General features: G+C 38.7%; 1 protein-coding gene across 10 annotated transcripts in view; it reads left to right on the top strand.

The window, feature by feature from the left end:
* Positions 1-20,168, top strand: part of specc1 (sperm antigen with calponin homology and coiled-coil domains 1) — a 79,144-nt gene that overhangs the window by 15,732 nt on the left and 43,244 nt on the right. The window contains exon 1 of one of the 10 annotated variants that reach the window (XM_026182948.2): positions 11,184-11,359. The exons of the other annotated variants lie outside the window; for them this stretch is intronic. Coding sequence (XP_026038733.1) covers positions 11,320-11,359 — 40 coding nt within the window. The 5' untranslated portion in view covers positions 11,184-11,319. Of the gene's footprint in view, positions 1-11,183; positions 11,360-20,168 lie in introns of those variants that run through there. 10 annotated transcript variants of the gene reach the window in all.

The raw sequence follows: 20,168 nt of genomic DNA, 5'->3' as shown, positions 1-20,168 counted from the left end.
AATATGAAAGGAAAAGGATGCATGTCTTCATAAATTATTATAATTAAGAGTACATATTAATTAAATATGCACTCTTATTCATAGAGTGCATATTTTGTGTCAGAGTTGAAGAGCTAACTATTTGCAGCCACTAGAGGGCCACATTTCATTACTAAAGTTGTCTGTTATGGGTTCCCAGTTACTGGTGGGAACTGGCAGCTTCACAAATGCTTCTTTTTATTTCTTACCCTTTTTATTCATTTATTTTTTGTATCTATATTTTTTTTCACAATTTGTTGGTACTAGTGAGGTGCAGGTGGCCAAGTACTGAGACTCTCAAGCTTTTGGTCCAAACATTAGATACTGGACAGATTCATGACCTGTCTCTTCTCACATCTGCTCAGCAAATTGAACAGCAGGATATGTTTTGGATGAAATTGGGTTTGAGGAGAGGTCAAGGTTGAGTGATGGGGGGATACTAATATAACTATGTGGATTGATAATACCAAATCTGAAGTGGGACTGGAATAAACAGTATATTTAGCTGTTTATATGTTAATGTCCTTGTATTTATTTTTAATCTCTTTGGGCAAATGATAAAAAATAGTGAAACTTCAACTTTAAAAATGCAAAAGTGTAATTAACATTAACTTCAACATGGTGTTTGTTAGTTGTAGAGTTTTGTGTTTGTTTGTTTTTCTGTTTGTTTGCATTTTCATTAGCAAAAGATGACTTAAGTTCCTTGAGCTAATATCCACTGTTCTTGTGGCAGACCTCATTTCCCCAAATCTGAAGACCAGAGTCAGAGGAGAGCTGATACAACCAGCAGATTGACAGAAACTGTAAATCCAAGAAGCAATTACCATAATGAATGCATGACATTTCCTATGAAATGTCTTCATTTTACACAGTTAGAGTGAGGATTAAGATCTCTTTATTGTTCACAAAATTTCATTTATTTATCTGTTTTTAATTAATAAGTATCCAAATTTTTTTTACGAATCAAAGAAAACATTTCTACAGTTGGCAAAATTATGTTAGATTACATCAAGTGCCATTTAGTTTTCTGTCTACGGCTATCACATGTTTAGACGCACTTGGACAAAGGCTGTTATAGTTAACAAAATGAAACTCAAAACTAAGACTGTAAACTGTGATATGAAAAACATTTTAGTAAAAAAATAGATGTTTGAGAAAAATTTAAACTAACTGAAACAATTTGTGAAATTTGAAAACAAACTTGCATTACAAAAAAGAATAAACAGAGCAATTCCAATTGGGCCTTTGCACATTTTGTGCACTGGCCCTCGGTAGAGAAAATATATCCTTAGTTTAAGTTTTTGTTAGTCTGGTAAAAACAAAATTTATTACATCTTGCCTGATGAGACATTGGTGGATATGCTTCTTAAGATTTTGGATGTCTACAAAACTGTGGGTTACTGCATACAATAATTAAAAAGACTAAAACTGACACTGGAACTAATAAAAGCTAAAATAAAATTAAACATTTTCAAATGATAAAAACTAAACTGAAACAAGAAAATCCACTCTGTAAACTAACTGAACTGAAAAAGGAAAAGTCAAAATGAAATAAAAATACAAACTAATTAGAAAATACAAAACTATAATAAGTCTGTTTGAGACAAATACTCAGTCAGACATGTTGCTAGGATGTACTATTTTAGGATGTCTTATTTTTCCAGCTACAAACCGGATTCCAAAAAAGTTGGGACACTAAACAAATTGTGAATAAAAACTGAATGCAACGGTGTGGAGATGGCAAATGTCAATATTTTATTCAGAATAGAACATAAATCATGGAACAAAAGTTGAAACTGAGAAAATTTATCATTTTAAGGGGAAAATATGGTGATTCAAAATATCATGGTGTCAACAAATCCCAAAAAAGTTGGGACAAGGCCATTTTCACCACTGTGTGGCATCTCCCCTTCTTCTTACAACACTCAACAGACGTCTGGGGACCGAGGAGACCAGTTTCTCAAGTTTAGAAATAGGAATGCTCTCCCATTCTTGTCTAATACTGGCCTCTAACTGTTCAATCGTCTTGGGCCTTCTTTGTCGCACCTTCCTCTTTATGATGCGCCAAATGTTCTCAATAGGTGAAAGATCTGGACTGCAGACTGGCCATTTCAGTACCCGGATCCTTCTCCTACGCAGCAATGATGTTGTGATTGATGCAGAATGTGGCCTCTCATTATCTTGTTGAAAAATGCAGGGTTTTCCCTTAAAGAGATGACGTCTGGATGGGAGCATATGTTGTTCCAGAACCTGAATATATTTTTCTGCATTGATGGGGCCTTTCCAGACATGCAAGCTGCCCATGCCACACACACTCATGCAACCCCATACCATCAGAGATGCAGGCTTCTGAACTGAGCGTTGATAACAACTTGGGTTGTCCTTGTCTTCTTTGGTCCGGATGACATGGCGTCCCACATTTCCAAAAAGAACTTCGAATCGTGACTCGTCTGACCACAGAGCAGTCTTCCATTTTGCCACACTCCATTTTAAATCATCCCTGGCCCAGTGAAAACGCCTGAGCTTGTGGATCTTGCTTAGAAATGGCTTCTTCTTTGCACTGTAGAGTTTCAGCTGGCAATGGCGGATGGCACAGTGGATTGTGTTCACTGACAATAGTTTCTGGAAGTATTCCTGAGCCCATTCCTTTACAGTAGCATTCCTGTTTGTGGTGCAGTGTCGTTTAAGGGCCCGAAGATCACGGGCATCCAGTATCACAGTAGCCCTTGACCCTTACGCACAGAGATTGTTCCAGATTCTCTGAATCTTTGGATGATGTTATGTACAGTTGATGATGATAACTGCAAAGTCTTTGCAATTTTTCACTGGGTAACACCTTTCTGATATTGCTTCACTATCTTTCTGCGCAACATTGTGGGAATTGGTGATCCTTTACCCATCTTGGCTTCTGAGAGACACTGCCACTCTTAGAAGCTCTTTTTATACCCAATCATGTTGCCAATTAACCTAATTAGTGTTAATTGGTCTTCCAGCTCTTCGTTATGCTCAAATTTACTTTTTCCAGCCTCTTATTGCTGCTTGTCCCAACTTTTTTGGGATTTGTTGACAACGTGTAATTTTGAATCAACATATTTTTCCTTTGAAATTATACATTTTCTTGGATTAAACTTTTGATCTGTCATCTACGTTCTATTCTGAATAAAATATTGACATTTGCTATCGCCACATCATTGCATTCAGTTTTTATTCACAATTTGTTTAGTGTCCCAACTTTTATGCAGTCCGGTTTGTACAACAACACTGCTTTTAATAAATATGGTGTGTAAACAAGAGCATAATTGTAAGAGCTGCTGAGAAGTATTAGGGGTTCGTGAGACATTTCACTACATAAAATTTAGATTTTATTGATAAGTATTTGGATGAAATAGAGAGGAAAAATTAAAAATTTGTAAATTTGTGATTAAAATTTTGGCTATTCAATAACAGAATGCACAGGGTCAGCAGTAGCTATATAATGAACATTTGAATGTTTGAAATAGGACATTCTGCCCAGACTGAAAGATGTCTAGGTTGAATGTTAGGTTTAGTTTTAGCGCTAAGATGGTGTTGACTAAATGATCAATGCTAATTGGGGAGCATATGGTGGCTCAGTGTAGTACTTTTTACCTTTTAGTAAATTCAAATGCAAGTATCTTGTTATCCATGACCTTGTGTGGTGATATTAAACTTTGCATTGGCTATTAAACAGAACAGCTACATGATGGCAAAATGCATATTACATGTAGAACAAATATGATGGGTGATAATGACAGGGATTTGTTTGCAGTAATTAATGTTGTGCATACCCTTAGTGTGGGAGAAAGCTGTGTTTGTTTATGGCAGCCCATCCAAACAGTGTGTGGATGCTGTGCTCTGGTGAATTTCTTCTTCAAAGGGCTCTTGTGCAGAAGCGCAGATAATTGAATTCTATTTGACAAAAGACTCCCGAGGAGCTCAGAAACCACAGCCAAGTGAGGCTCTCAGTTCTTTCATACACAATTAGACCATGATCAGCTTTCACCGGATTGAGCTCTAATTAACCAAAGTTTGCTTTTTCAAAGCATTTTCACACCCAAGGACAAGAACAGATGCCCAATTTATGCTATTCATGATAAATTCATTACAAACTTGCTTTGACCTAGTTTTGCTTGGAAATTTCTAGTATCCAATTCCATTTGAATACAGAGATATACCGTAGAGGAAAACCTCTTTAAAATATGGTTGTGATGCTGTCATATTCAAATGAGATCCAAGGAAAAAAAGAATGTTCCCATTGAACTTTTTTGTGATTTCCTGCCTCTTTGGAGCTAAAGGAGGCCACCCAAAAAACAGATAAGATATCAGTGGAAAGCCCAGGATGTCCTCTATTTAGTAAACCAGGACTTGGTAGGGTAGTTCGAATAAGTCAAAAATAAGAGCAAAAACAAGTGTCCGTTACAAAGGACATAAATGAATAGGCTGGTTGTCAGGAGGGTAAGACTGTGTTTTATATCAGCGAAAATATAATCTTTTTGTGTAACACAAAGATCACTTAGATTGTTTTTCAGCCAAGTTGCTGATCTTAACTGGCGTCTAGTTCATGTGCAGAAATGAAAACATCTGAAAGATTTTATCATCTTCATTTTTTTATGTGCCCAAATCCCCAAATATGTTCGTCTCTTCAAATAGATTTCATCAAAATATGAACTCTGCTTTCACTGAGTTGAGATTAACTTCTTAAAAGAACCCCAGGCTAACAGGCATATTCTGACCTTGTGTGTAGTTGTAGGACAAACGTGACAAGAGTGGATGTTTTTGCTGTATGATTCCCTTCAGGCCATCTGTGTTGTTCTGCACCTGCAGTGAGGCGGAGCACGTCAAGACATAAGAAGATACACAAGTGGATGTGTCAAACGTGTCAAAAAAGCAAAGCCATTGAGCATGCTGAGAATGAAATGTGACACATGAAATAGCAGCGATGGTCAGCCCTGAATACAGCTTTCGGCAATTATCATTTAGCTTGCTGCTTCCAATACTAAATCAGAATTCCAAAATAATCTCACAGCGGGGAATGACAGGCTTTGAATATAGATTGGGGTGATGCTTTGTGGCCTTTCAAACCGTTTGTGATGTAATGCTCAGAAATGTCTTGGATGTTTGCATTTATTGATGTGGAAGGAGAGTAAATATCTGCTTGAAGATTTACTTTTTGAGTGTGCAGAGAAGTGAAATATTCAACATTTGCATTGTGACATTTTGGGATAAAAATGTTGACTTTGATGCTGTAATGTGTCATCAGGCTTGCCTTAGTGATACCGTCAGCTTTCATGTGGGTTATAAGCACATGAGCTGCTCCCTAGCGAATAAGTGACATTACGTACTGACATGAAGCCATCAAGCTATCAAGGCTTACTGGGCTCTAAGGCACATTGCAGCAGAACTGTCATCACATGCGTCAAACAGTAAATTGAGTCTTTTCTCACCTATATTTTGTGCCTGTGGTTTCAGGCAGGTTTCAGTTTCCTTTAAAAAAAAAAAAAAAAAATAGAAGAAAAGAAAAAAAAAAAAAGGAAAACACACACACGTGGATTTTGGAAACGATTAAGCAGTGCACAGTCGTTTGTCCCATATGGTAACCTCATATTTTTTTTTTGCAAAAGTCAGTAAAGAATATTATTGTTGAATAAGAACTAATGCATAATTTATTATTTTTGGAGATTCATGAGAAGTGGGTCAGATGTGATATCGTGCACACTTTTGGAAGATAAACAACATAATTCTTGCGCTAATTAGGGAGCAAATTCACCTTCATGCAACAGTCTACAGTCTTTTTTAGAAACTGATCTGTGATATTTCTTTCCATAGAACTGAATAGATTTAAACTGTTTTATTATAATCTTTGAAAAAAAATATCATCTCTGTGTAGTTATTATCTGCTTAGTTATTGGGTTTGTATTGCAAATTATGCATCACTCTGGAGCTGCTTGAAACACTGCATTACTTCATAAGATTAGAGAGAATGGAGTCATACTGAGTAGGGAAGATGTAATGGGGGAAAAATATGGAGTCATGGGGCAGAGGCACACTCACAGCAGTCTCTTAAAAAAAGCTCCTCTGACTGCCAGTCTTAACCCACCTTTGTCTGTCCCATGCAAGCTGTGGCCCACCCTCACAGCATGTCATAGTAATGAATCAAAACTGTTATTTTTGCTAATGGAGTCTATCCCCTTATCCCCTCTGGCACTTTACCAACTGTGCCATGCTGTTAGACAACGGGTTAAAACCCAGCCTCATCCTGATGACTTATTTAAAACTCCTAATCAATAATTCAGTAAAGCTTTCACTCAGAGGGGTCCCTGTGGAGTGAGCAAGAACAGGGGAGATGAAGCTGCCCTGCTCTATAAATAAAAAGCATGTTCGGGACTGAAAATGCATAACTTTATAAATGGGAGCATCTAAGGATCACAGCTTTCTTTCACATCTGTGCAGCCAATGTGTTCACTCTGGTCACTGATGTGATCAGAGTTCTTGTTTAGTTAGGGATTGTTGTTGTTGTTGTTGTTGTTGTTTTTTGTTTGTTTGTTTGTTTTTAAATATCCGATTATCGTAATCTAATATTTATTATGATATTTTGTAATATTAATGTTATTATTAGACAAAATTCACATTGCTTTACTCCTGGATTTATCCACCTTAATTTATCCTTTATTGATCACATGTTTTCATGTCACGTGATGTTTAGTGGTTATACCAGTGAGAGAGATTGAGCAACACTGACTTTATAAGTAGCAATGACTGTCATAAGATGTTATCTCTTATTAATATAATAATGTAATGTAGGTTTGTTGTATAAATAGGTTTGAGATGTACTGTAGCTGTAGTCATTGTACATGCATATATGATGCTTTCTTATACATTTTTATCTAATATATCTAATTGTCATCATGTGTTATACCTGCGATAATGTGCCAGCCAATATCATAGGAGATTTCTTATATAAATTGATTTGAGCTGAATTGTATTGTAAAAGTGCAAGACTTTGTCATCATGTCATATTATTGCCGTATTTGATCTCATATCGGATCGTATCTCATTCTTACTCCCTTTGTGTAGATTTTGTAGGCTGTGTCGCTTTTTACATCAAGGTTGACGACTCCAACCAACATGAGGAGTTTTTGAGAGCGGGACATTTTTAAGTACAGACACCTTAATGTGTTTTGTGTTTCTTCTGCAATTCTCCTAATGACATGTCAGTGCAGTGCTTTCCCAGTGTAACTCAGGAGACTATACTGACAAGCTTTCTCATAGAGGGAGGGTATTTTTATAGGTGGGCTATGCAAAGGTTATAAAGGTGTGATGATCAGCACTACTCGAGGAATACTCTTTGGGTGGAGGCAGATGATTTACAAGAGACAAGTTTTCATTATTAGTGTGAATACTATAGTTATTCATTAACATCCAGTGTCTTCTTTGTGAACTTGCCTGTCATACAGTGATGGAGTTGAGGTTGGCTGGCTAAACCTGATAGAGTTTGACTTTGTTTTCTATTAATGAGTTTATAGCTTGTGTCAGTTTTCTAATAGTGCCTGAATTCACTGTCTGAAGAAAAAGAAGATGTCAGATAATGGTTAAGGGTCAACGATCTGCAGAGCCAGGAGACAGGTGTGCTTCAGGTACTATGGACCCCATACTGTCTGTAAATTTTACTATGCACAACCCAGACACCACACTCAGCCATAGCACATGGTCCCAGCAGGGCCCTGTCTGCTTGCGTCAGGCAGGAGGAAAACTGGTATGGTCCTAGAACTCCTCATACAGTACATGTCAGATAAATTAATCAAACGTGTTACAGTCCACTGAGACACCTCATTCAGCATAAGCAGTCAGCCATAGCAAACAGACACACAATGAAAAGCCGTGAGACATACAGTGCAGTGAAAAAGTATTTGCACTCTTCCTGATTCCTTAGTGGGTTTTTTATTTTTATATTTGTCACACTTACATGTTTCGGATCATCAAGCCGTAATTAATAATACACAAAGATAACCTGAAATACAAAAGGCAAGATATGATATGAATATGGCAATAATATGATATGATGACACAGTTTTGCACCTTTACAATATAATTCAGTGTTTACATGGCTCAAATCAATTTATTTATATAAGAAATCTCCTATGATGATTTCATTCAATAAAGGAAAAAGCTATCTAAATCTGCCTGCCCCTATGTGAAAAAGTAATTGGCTCCTATACCTAAAAACTGGTTGTGCTACTCTTATCAGCAAGACCTGCAAATCAAGTATTTGTGATAACTTCCAGTGAGTCATTCATGTCAATGTGGAGGAATTTTGTTCCACCCTTCTTGTTGTGCAGCGTTTTTTTTTTTTTTTTTGTTTGTTTGTTTGTTTTTGTTTTTTTTTTGTTTGTTTTTTTTAACATGAATGCCCTGTGCAAACTCATGCAGAAGCAACATTTGACCAAGTCGTCCCAAAAATCGTAATTTTCCGGGGGGGGGGGTTAGCCATGCAGAGGTGGACGTGCTGATGTGTTTCAGATTGTCCTGCCACATAACCCAAGCTTCAGGGCACAAACTGATGACTGGACACTCTCCATCAGGGTTATAGAGAGAATTATAACCCTGCAATTATAATTATATACAGAATTATAGATTCCATCTATTATAACAAGTCATCCATATCCTGAAGCAGTGAGGCATCCCCAGACCATCACACTACCACCACCATGTTTGACTGTTGGTATGATGTTCTTTTTATAATATTTAGTGTTAGTTTTACATGAATTGCTGTTTTTTCAAGGCAATATGTATGACATGTGCCCTTGATGTAATTTTGGTAGTGCAGTCACTCCAAGGAAAGTTCATCACTGTTCCACAGTTTCTCCATTTGTGGATGGATGTAGATGGATCTCACTGTGGTTCACTTCATTTCCATATTGATACATGTCAGTGACTTTGTTTCCTTTTCTTTCGTTTGTAGCAAGATGTGTTGCTTTTTGAGATCTTTTGCCCTGCTTCACTTTGTCAGACAGGTTCTATTTAGGGGATTCTTTGATTAAACTAGTTTTCAGTAATCAGGTGTGAATTTAACTTTTATAAATAAAAGTGTGTTTATTTATAATTAATTTGTGATTTAAGAAATGCAGTAAATACTTTTTTCACACAGGACTGGGTAGCTTTGAATAGTTTTTGTCCCCTAATAAATGAAATTATTATCCAAAAATCAAATTTGGTATTTACACAGGTTAACCTTGTCTAATATCTGAACATGATCTGATGATGATCTGTGTGAGAAATATGCATAAAACATAAGACATGAGGCTGATACTTTTTCACAGGACTGTATATGCTTACCGTATCTACAGAGAGTATTAAAAAAAGTAGCATTACTGTTTATCTCTTCCTTTTGTCTCCCATAATGATCATAAAACAGTATGATTGTGTTCTCTATTTATTTTGCATACAGTGGAAAAGAAGCTTACGTTAAGCAGTTATAGCTTTGCTCTTGTATCTGGGATCAACTCAGGCTAAATGCATTTTGCGCTTTTTAGGTTTGCTGGCCAGAGTTTTGGCTCAAAGTTTGAAATTCCTCTGTGTAGAAGCCCGTGACCCCAGCGAGTCACCGAAAGACACTAGACAAAGAGCAGTGGTCTTGCCAAATTTTGAAAGGGGTCTCTTGGACCCGCAGAGATGAACATCCTGCAGTGAGGAGAACATTCTTAGTTGGATTAGAGGCATGTTTGTTTACCAAGGTGGATGTGCTGCTCCAAGAGGAGAGAAGAAAATATTAGGAAAGGAAGAGGAAGCTGTATAAGCAGTTTATGCAACAATCATATGATATGAAAAGACCCGTACAGTGTTGTATCAAAGGGCTGAATATTCAGGCTGACGTGGGCAGAATCGTGTAGCAAACTAGATCTTCCTTGCAGCTACTAGAGAATTTTTAAATGGCTTCTCTGTTAATAATATTTTCTAATTCAAAACTATATTCAACTAAAAATGCACAACTATAAATGACCTTTGCATTATTATTCTGCTTATCAGTACATTTCTACAGTTCTTTTGAGCAGAAAGAAAATAATCCAGCAGCTCTCAGCTTATGCAACAGAGACTCTCATACTCCTAAAAATATCAGTGCTTATCTGTGTCACGTGTAGCTTAAAAAAAAATATAGTGCAGCAAAAATGAATGTTAATTTTGAAGAAATACATCCATGTGCATTTGATGTTTTGGGGTCTCAGAGTCAGATCTTACATATTAGAGTACAGGCTATTTTGACACACAGGTATATTCTAATCTATTCAACATTTAGGAGCCTAAAGAAGAGGCTACTATAGTTGATCATACTTTATTCTCCTTTACAGTTTTGTACTTATATTGTGAATGAGAGAAGACAGAACAAACACCAAAGCTAGACCATCACCTCCTCCCAGCTTTTTACATGTAGGTGAACCCACATACATGCACATGCTATTGTTCCCTGTTGGGTGCACTGTAGGGAAAATGCTAGTGAAAGCTTGTGGTGGCCCCTGACACACACTCCTCACACCCGCATCTCCTTTTCCCATTTTTGAAGACTTTTCTCTTCTTTATATTTTTATAAATCTGTATGTGGGAGCAGGCATGGAAGAAAGTTTGAAAAGAAAAGACAAGCTGCCACCATCTGCCAAAAATTACAAATGTTGCCTTTCCTTTGCTCCTGCTTCTCTTTCCTTCCTACTTCCCTCCACCCTCTTCTTTGGCTCATACTTGTCCTTTTTTGTTCCACTGAGGGACAGATCATCTCTCCATTGTTCAGCTGGTACTAGTGAGAGTAAACTGACTGGCAGCAGAGAGAGGAGGTGTGTTAAAGTGTGTGTTTCTGCGGGGGGTTTTGTGTCTGGCTGAGGAAGCCACGCCTCCTCTGAGCTGATTCCAGTCATCAGTACTATAATGAGGTGCACACGACGCTCCCTGCCTGCCTGCCCGCCTGCCAGTGTGACAAACTGTCACCATCCTGGAGGACAAACTCGCACGCTTTCACGTACACTCACTCATTGATGGGACAGCAGCCCGTCTCCTCACACATGCTCATGCAGACACACAGACTCGTATAGTCCTGGCAAAGAGAGGAGAAAAGAAGGAAGAATAAGAAGGATTTCACATCTCTTATTGCGTCCTCTCTATGTGGTGCTGATTTTGGGTGCTGAACAGAAGAAACAAGCCCACCACTCGTGCGCGCGCACACACCTCTACCCCCGCAGCCACGGACTCTTGGATTAGTCTGCCCTGGTGTGGAGTGTGGGAGCGGCGGAGCGGACCAACATGGGGAACCAAGCAGGGAGGCAGGAGGAAACGGAGTCAGGTCTGCTTCTTGTATCGTGGTTTACCTCAGCATCACATCTTTGTGTTTCGTTTGTCTTCTCAGTTAAAAAAAAAAACAAACCAAGAAAGATGGACTATTTCTAAATACTATTTGCAATATGTAAGTACATTTAACAGACAAGTCCTGATTAATGAGTGCTGACTGTAGCGCTGGCTGAATGTGGCCTGGAGCTACAGAAGCTGTTTAAGCGTGTTACAAGTTTGTTGCTGCTTTCTTCTTCTACGTTATGTCTGTGTGGTTTTGGATCTGGTGTGTTTCTGCATTTAGTCAGACAGCACAGATCTGTGTTTGTATATATGCGAAGGGCAAGTACCGAGTTAGGTTTGCCTGTCAGTAAGCATGAGGGAACCTGCCAGAGGAGATCATTACGCTCACATCCCCGAGTTCATTGTGCCACTGTAAGATTCCTATTTCAGTCCCTCTGAACTGCTCTCAGCAGCACTTTGTGCTGATCTTCAGACAACCAGGACATTTCACATCTTAAGCTTTCAACATTTCTGTAACAAAATTAGCATAGCATCTTATGTGCAGAGCCTCTTAATATAAAATATTAAACAAAGACATTAATCACATCTTTATTCGCTTATGTGATTATATTTGCAAGTTTAGACATGGCTCTGCAGAGACCCAAGTCATTGACACGCACTCTCTCTCACACACACACACATACAGTATTTTATCAGTCGTGGGCGTAAGCTGCATCATTTCATAGCAGTGGCATGTGTTGTTGGATGATAAAGCACAGAAGGCTCAGATTGGAAGGCAGTGGTTGCAGGCTGCAGCTTGCTTGACAAGATTAGGTCTTTCCAGTGTACATACCGCATGGAGCACACAGTTAATGCATTATACACAAAAGATTGCTGATACTGAATTTAAAAGCAGAACTAAGAAATTAATGTTACCTTTGATCTCACAAAATGTTACCTGTTTACTAAGCAACATGTGGGTGCAAAGTACAGTTTTACAGGTAGTGTAGAAGTATGCGTGGTGGAAATGAATTAGAGTGAACTGGTAATATGGAGTAATAATCAATTATTCTCTTTTAGTTAAGAGAAGTGCTTAAACGATGCAGTTACTAAATGCAGTATGTACTCGATGATGATTGGTCCAGCGTCCCACATGAACCTACATTATGAAATTAAACATTCCTTCAGCTATATTAGCTATTGAAGGGCCTATTTTTATTAACTACCCACACTGAGCTATTATCACAAATGAAATATTGAAATATTTTTATTATGCCTTTTCTTGACATCAAGATATGCCAAAAGCTATAAGGCAAATGATGCACAGAAAAAAAAGATACTTAGGCCTTAATAAAGTCACCAGTCACCATCTGCTAAACAACAATATGTTGATGGACAAAAACAGTGAAGTTTGTAATTCCTCCATTAGCTTTCTGATACACCCTGACAGTTAGGCCAGATGAGGTTTGTCAGACTGGGATTTTAAAAAGCGAATAACCGCTCTGGTGCCTGAAGAATGGAAAGAAATGTGGGAACAGGAGGAACTTGTTCTGATTTGATTGATGGTGTTATCTCTCAAGTGGAAGTCTAAGGAGTGAGCTGTCTGCTGCAGTGATAAGCGGGTCGTTATCACGAGCAAACCACACTGATGGCTACTACTGCAACAAGGCTTCCTCTCTCCTGACCAGGAGAGCAGCCAAACCTGTGGTCAGCGAGCTGTCGGCTGTTGATGAATCATCTGTGAAATATGGTCCAATAACAGTGGGTCTATTTTCGGGCCTACAACTCAATAAATTATACATGTTTGGGGCTCAGGAATTGTTTAAAAAAAGGTTAAAACATGTTTGTGTAATGAGGTCAAATAGATTGTTGTGATTTTCATATGGTCAAAAATGGGAATTTCACACATTTGTGGTCTCTGCAGAATTTTGATTGGAATGCTTGGAGGTAGCTGTAATGTGTGAGGACATGGCCAAAAATGTAGAGGAGCCTAATATTTATGTGGCATTTTGGCATGTTGTCATTACAATAACACTGTTCTTTCTGTCCACACTCAGTGTATTAGTGGTACAGCAACATCAGGGCTCTTATGTTTAATTTGGAATGACTTAAAACACCAATCGAAATGCCGTTACCTTTAGCTGTCTACAGTGTATGTGTGGATAAATAGACTTGTTTCAGTATTGAAAATTTCTTTTCTTGTTTTCACACATTTTTTTTGTATGTTTGTGTGTGAGTCTTTGTGAACTGACACAGAAGATGTATTTTCGTATATTTAAGTAGAAGAACGCTCCATGGACTCAAGTTTTTAGGATTCACACAGCTTTACTCGGTTTCATTTCAGACTTTCGCTCCAAGTCAAAGAATGTGGAAGGGCACGGAATAACGTGCCATGTGAATGGCATATCAGAGTAAATTGACGCAGAGCAGGGATTTACGATGAGGAAGCACATTTGTCCAACTTCTGATAGTCAGGACACCGTGAGGAAGTTACACTGTGAGGAAGTTACACCAGTCACATTTTCCGTGGCAGCTGGCAATTGGTACAGTAAATACACCATCCATGCTGTAGTACTTTGTGTTTGCAACGGGACGTGTGTGCTGTCTAAATGTCCTGTTTGTGTAACAGAGGCTGTAGCCTGGACATCAAAGTTGATACTTTTTTGTTGTTGTTCTTTTTGCCTTCATCCCTGAGCTTATAAAACTCCGAAATTTATGATAGAGCAACTAACAATACATATATGACACGGACACCATTACAAGAATGCTGGATCTGACATGCAAGCCACTAAGCCTGTGATTGTGTGTTCAATGCATACCAAATCAAACTTGACTTGATGTGGTTTGTATATCTGTCAGCAGCTGGCTGTGGTTCATCCTCAGTCTGGGAATGATAATCCTGGCCTTTCTGTCAATGTTAGCCCAGTTTTTGTCTTGAGAACAACAGGCCAAAGAAAGCTCACACAACTGTCACTTTGTACTGGGTGTCATCTTGTTAATAATCTCTACCCTAGTGTCCGGTCATACTAGAAAATGGAACAACAAGGATCACTCACTCGGTACCCTCAGTGGTGCTGAGAACATGGTGAGTTTGTGAGTGATTGTGCGTTGTGAGCCATGGCTAATATTGTTGTCCTTTCAGTCCCCTGGAAAATCAGCAGACTTGGTTAGAGGTAGCTCATATTTTGAATTTGCATTAGTAGTTCATTAAAGCTGAACTGTGCATAGATGTATTGCATTATTATATAAAATTAGTTTCCTTTCTTTTGATTATCCATTTAATTCTGGCCAGCCGAAACTGCCAAAGTTCCTCTGTGTAATTTAAGATTAGAAGTTGTAAAGTTGCTAATTCAGTTTCTATTTTTTTTCCTTAATAATTCCAGGATATGTTGCTTTATTGCCTTGTTGTGATTACTCCAGGAGAGCAAATCACAGATGATTAATTCAGCCCAAGTCAGTAGTAGTCATTCTAAAGCTCAGATGGAAATCATCAGAAGCTTAAATCAAGTAATACTCATGACAACCTATTACCCATCACACCGGCTGATCCCTTAAACTCATTAGCATGTAAAATGCCATATGATCCTTCTATGAGTCCAGTGTTAAACTATTTTCCATGCATAGAGAAATCCTCCCTCTCACTTGGCCTGCTCATGGCTTGTGCTATTGGATTTCTTTGTAGGGTATTGGCTCTATAAGTAATGTGAAGCTGAGTGGATCAGCATAAGGGCGCTGTGTTAAAAGTCTTCACATGCAGGCCAGTTGCAACGATTCAATCAAGATGATTAAAGGAGCCAAAGAACTCAGGCCAAGTGTCCCTCTTTGGCTTGCCAGCTCTCACGGTGCACCTCCCTGCTGAGTTGCAGAGGAAGCACAGAGCTGTACACTTTTTGGGCAGAAACAAGTATCTCAGCTCAGTCTGGCACACATTATGTCTTCTTCAAAGACTGGGTGGAAGGTTTGCCCGGTCAGTTGCTGGCAGAGTTGATTAACATGTCACCTGCTGGCAGGTTACACCAAGGGCGTTAGATTAATGGGGTATTTTTCTGCACTTCTGCTTACAGAGGAGACTAGGGAGGCTTGATGCTTTCCAGGAGGCTCTGTGTCTATGAGTAAATGAGCAGTTCATTGCCTTAATTTCAGCCTAGTAATAAAAGTTTGAATGGAGTCTACTTTTTACAATTGCACTGCCATAAACCTGATGGCAGAGCAGCTCGCCAACCACTTAGAAGCATTTTCTGATATTGGTTTAAAAAAACAAAAACCTCTTAAAATCTGGTGTTACAAAGTAATAATTTTAAATATTTATTGGTGTTCAAAGTAACAGTAAAAGTAACATGAACAAGGTGTTGTGTTTTGTTTTCTGGGGGGGGGTATCCCAAATGCAGATAACAATTCAAATTGTCTTTGTACTTGAATGCTTTTTAAGACAGGTGTTAGACTGTAGTGAGACTTGCTTGAAGGAGCTTCAATTATTTGGATATTATCAATTGTCTTATTGCATTAAATATGCTCCTTGAATGAGAGCAAGTTTAAAAAAGAGGAATTTTAAGGAATTGTTGTGAAACACATGTTTGTGCTATATTCCAAAGCATGTTTATGTTTTAAAAAAAGAATTTTAATAGTTTTTAGTGGTTGACTGGCTGTTGTAACACAGTTCAGCATCCACACTAATCTCTGCTCAGTCAGTGTGGCAGTCATGGAGCCTCAGTTTTGTCTATCTTCCTCTTTGGTAAGAAGAAAGGAATGCCTGAGTCCTGGTATCTGACTGAAGGGCGCCTGTTGACCTATTTCATGTCCTGTCAGTGGGACAACAGGAAGTCCAAACACACAGACTGTGTTTCAGTCTCTCCTTTCTTCTTCCACCTGACTGGAAAACTGCACATCACATTTCCTCAAAGCCAGAGGAGAAGACTGCTGGGTGGCAGTAAGAGATTCTCTTCCAAAGCTTGTTTATTATGGTGACGGTGCCAATGCGTCATTTCAGGTGCCAACTGTCTGACACTTGACCACCTGCAGTCATTATTTCACCATGACTCTTCACCCATGATCCTGCTGCTCTGTAAATTGAAGGCTTTGTGCATTCTGCTCACTGTGCACTCTGTCACCTCTTAGCTGGCTGGCTGTCAGGCGAGCTGCAGTTGACTGGTCAGTGCTGGACTGTGTCCATCCACACGGCTCCTACTGTGATTTGAAAGCTTATCTTCATTAGCAAAAAAAAAAAAAAAGCCTGCACTCTGCATTAATGTGATGACTTTTTTTTAAAAGTTTGCTCTACTGGAAGTCATTCTGTTTGAGTCAGTTAGATAATTAGTTAATGTAAACAACACATTTATTTCATGTGGGCAGTCTCCACAATAACATGCATGCTGTTTTTGTAGTTGCTGTATAAACAGTGGTGGTATAGCTTGTATATGAAAATTCCAGGGCAGCTATAATCAACACGTTAATATTTGTGACAAGAGGGCTAAAACGGTTCCCGATACACTGAATATAACAGTGAAAGTGCTCTGGGAAAGATTCCCTCCTTTTTGTTCAAAGCTGGCTTTTCCCAGTAGTTTTATCTCCCTATTAATAAGAGTTGGTCTCATTGGCTGCATGCAGATTTATTCCTTTCTAGAAGAGGTACAGTCAGTATGTCATTTACCTGCCCATTCCACTCCTTTTCATCAATTTAGTAGTTCTTCTCAGATGTAGCTATAAAAGATTCTGGATCTGAGCCAACCTACATCAAAGACTGTAATAAATTAAGGGGAAGATAACCGCTAACTATCTCTGCTTTAACTTTGATTTGTGAAAGGTTTGCACTTGCACACCCACAGTGGAAATGTTATTCTTTGAAGACCCTAAAGTAAATGTAGTTCTTGCACATTAATAGAGTAATTAGAAGTACAAGTTTTTAATGTGCCCTGAAAACTATAAAGTCTGTGCTGTGCTTTCTCTGCAGTTCATGCCCTCAGTTAATATTACCGCTTTGACTGAACAGTCAAATTGCTGTAATGTGGTGTGTGAATTTAGTGATGGGAGGGACACCTAATTAGTGATGTTAACACACCTACTTTCTTTCTTTCATTAGTCTGTAAACTAAGTGGTATGTTTTACTCTCAGAAAACGTGATTGTTAATTTTTTTTAATAGTTCTTTTGTTTACTTTCTTGGTTCTTCAACATTTGTGAAACCCCTGTTATTTATAAGGAAATAATATTATAAGTGCCTTTTCATGTCCATGTCAACTATATTGTCTCAGTAAAAACTCTTCAGCTATCATATTTTATATCTTTAAAAAAAAAAAATACTGTCACCTGTCAGCAGTAATACCAAATGCTCAGTAACCTTAAGGAAGTTCAACCTGTTCTGTACCTGCCATAAATCCCAGACAATAAGCTGATCTCAATGCCAATCAGTAGTCTGCTACTCATCCAATTACCAAATCTCATATAGAGCATGCTATTAAAACTCTATCAGCATGTATTTCCAAGCCACTTTGTAACCACTTTCACCCCAGCTCTTACTTTCCTGAGGTCCTGGATCCTGGGGAGGTCCTGCTTCTGCTCTCCCTGCCTCTGAATTTCCATTTATCCACATAGCAGAATAGATAGCTTGTGGAACAAAACCATCACCACATATAAATTATTGCAGATGTAAATATCAGTCTTTTGTTGACTGTAATGTTTCTAACTGAAACATACTATAAGTGGTTTTAATTAATGGTAATTGGTAGACTTTGGATACATTGGAGTGCAAAGCACCTCTGATATGGAGCCTTGCATCGAAGGCTTGGTTCTGTAACTACCGGACTCTGTATACTAGTGGCTATTTAGTGTCTCTTTTTGCATGTGCTAACTGCTGGCATTGAGACTGGTGTCATTTCTCTGTGCACATGAAGCAGCTGTGGTGATGTCATGGTTAAAGAGGTGGGTGATCTAAACATGAGTGAGTTCATGTGCTCCATCTGGGTTTTATTCACTAAGAGCAAGAAGAAAACAGAAGATGAAGGGACAGCAAATGGAAGGCTGGCCCACAGTCCCATTCTTGGCATCAGTCATTCTCAAGGAAATAGCCTGATCTTAATCACTCCAGACTCTCTCTCACATAGACCTATTTAGCCTCTCTTTATTAGCACCCATCATTAGAATATGAGTTGGTAGGTGTTTCTTTGCCTCCCACGTGTGGATGGTGCTTCGAGAAGTGCATAGTAAAATGTAGTAAACATTCAGGGTTTATTTTATGTTAACATCTTTCATGGGACTTTAGGAGTGCTTTCTGTCCTCATTCTGTCAGTCATGGGTTCATCATCTGTGAAATGCAGACATGTAACTGTGAATGTTGATGCAGTTCTTTGGCTCTTTGTGAAGATCTGGGTCTCAGTTCACCTGACAGGATAAGAAGTTCTGCATTTATAAACTGTAGCATCTAAGGAGCTTGGAAAGAAAACCGTAGCATCCCTTCATTTGAGGCACGTGGCAGATCTTTTAAGGAGTGACAACACACAGTGTCCAGAGCCCATGCTACTATTCTTCATTTGCATAGTCTACAGTTGTCTTTCAAATCTGATTGTTTAAGGATTTTCACTGAAAACTTTGACACAGTTGATATGATTTTACCACTCTGCTTTCGAAGCAAGGCTTCTCACTGCAGGAATCTTAAACAGCTTTGTACCCCAGAAATTGTGCCAGTGTTGGCAGCTTCTGCCTACCTACCTAATTGAATGAGGGGGTAGTCTGTGTACAGAGCCTATCAATGGCACAGTATTAAAAAAAAACCACGGAGGTATAGGATTTCCATTCAAAACGAGTCCATTTGTTTTTTCCATTTTGTATGCGTCTTTGCTTGAAGTGTGTGCGCATGTTGCTCTGGGTGATTATCCGTCTCCTCTCACAGGATGCCTGTCTAGCCTTTGCTTTGGGGGCTTGATGATGAAGCTGCATGTATGAGAGAGAGAGAGACAGTGCTGTCTCTGTCTGTGCTCTGCTTAAACTGTTCTGTGCCTGATTGCTCCACGTGCACAGGGACCTTTGTCATCCTTTGAAACAAGCAGGCCCCTTGTGTCCGTTTTGCTGTTTGCTGATGATCTGAAAACAAACAATACAGCGTTTTCAGGCGGCACACAACTCATGCGAGGCATCAGTAAATACTCTTCATATTTGAGAGGGGTCTAGAAAGGCCTCGTGGCTGCAGCCCACATTGATGCAGTTAGGCTCTGCTGCAGTCATGAATGGTTACAGCGAGCAACAGACAGTGTCAGGCAAATGTACTGTTGTCCAAACAGAGAACAATATGTGAATAGGGTATAGTGACCATGTGCTGAATAATACAAGTATGAATGCGATGCACTGTCTGTTCAGTTAGTGTCATCACATGATGTTAACAAATTCCTGGTTCTAGCATGGGGGTATGTTGATTCTGTTAACCTCCACTTGTCAGTGTGAAGCCTGCTACATGATAATACTACAAAGAACAAGTTTATTGATGCATGAATCACAAATTATGAATCTGGACTCTGTATCATCACAGGATTTACATTTGTAGTCCAAGTGGACTCTTTTGTTTCTTTGTATTTTTCAGTTTCAAATTAAATGAGTATTTGATCCACTTTAGCTATTAAACACAATTAACAAGTTTGATCCTTGTAAATAATATTGTTTGTATTGGTTTTATGAAATTTTCAGTGGTTCTACTTATGTAGCCACTCAGTTTTGTTTGAAGGTTATAGTTATGATTTTAGCAGCTATCAGATGTAGAGGCTTAGATTTGTTTTGGCATTTAAGTCTTTATAACAATTGGTCCCCAACACAGTCTGTTAAAGTGGCCTTTTAGCTGACA

Source organism: Astatotilapia calliptera, chromosome 10 (assembly GCF_964374335.1).
Source record: "Astatotilapia calliptera chromosome 10, fAstCal68.1, whole genome shotgun sequence".
NCBI lineage: Eukaryota > Metazoa > Chordata > Actinopteri > Cichliformes > Cichlidae > Astatotilapia > Astatotilapia calliptera.
This window is presented reverse-complemented; position numbering and strand designations above follow the sequence as displayed.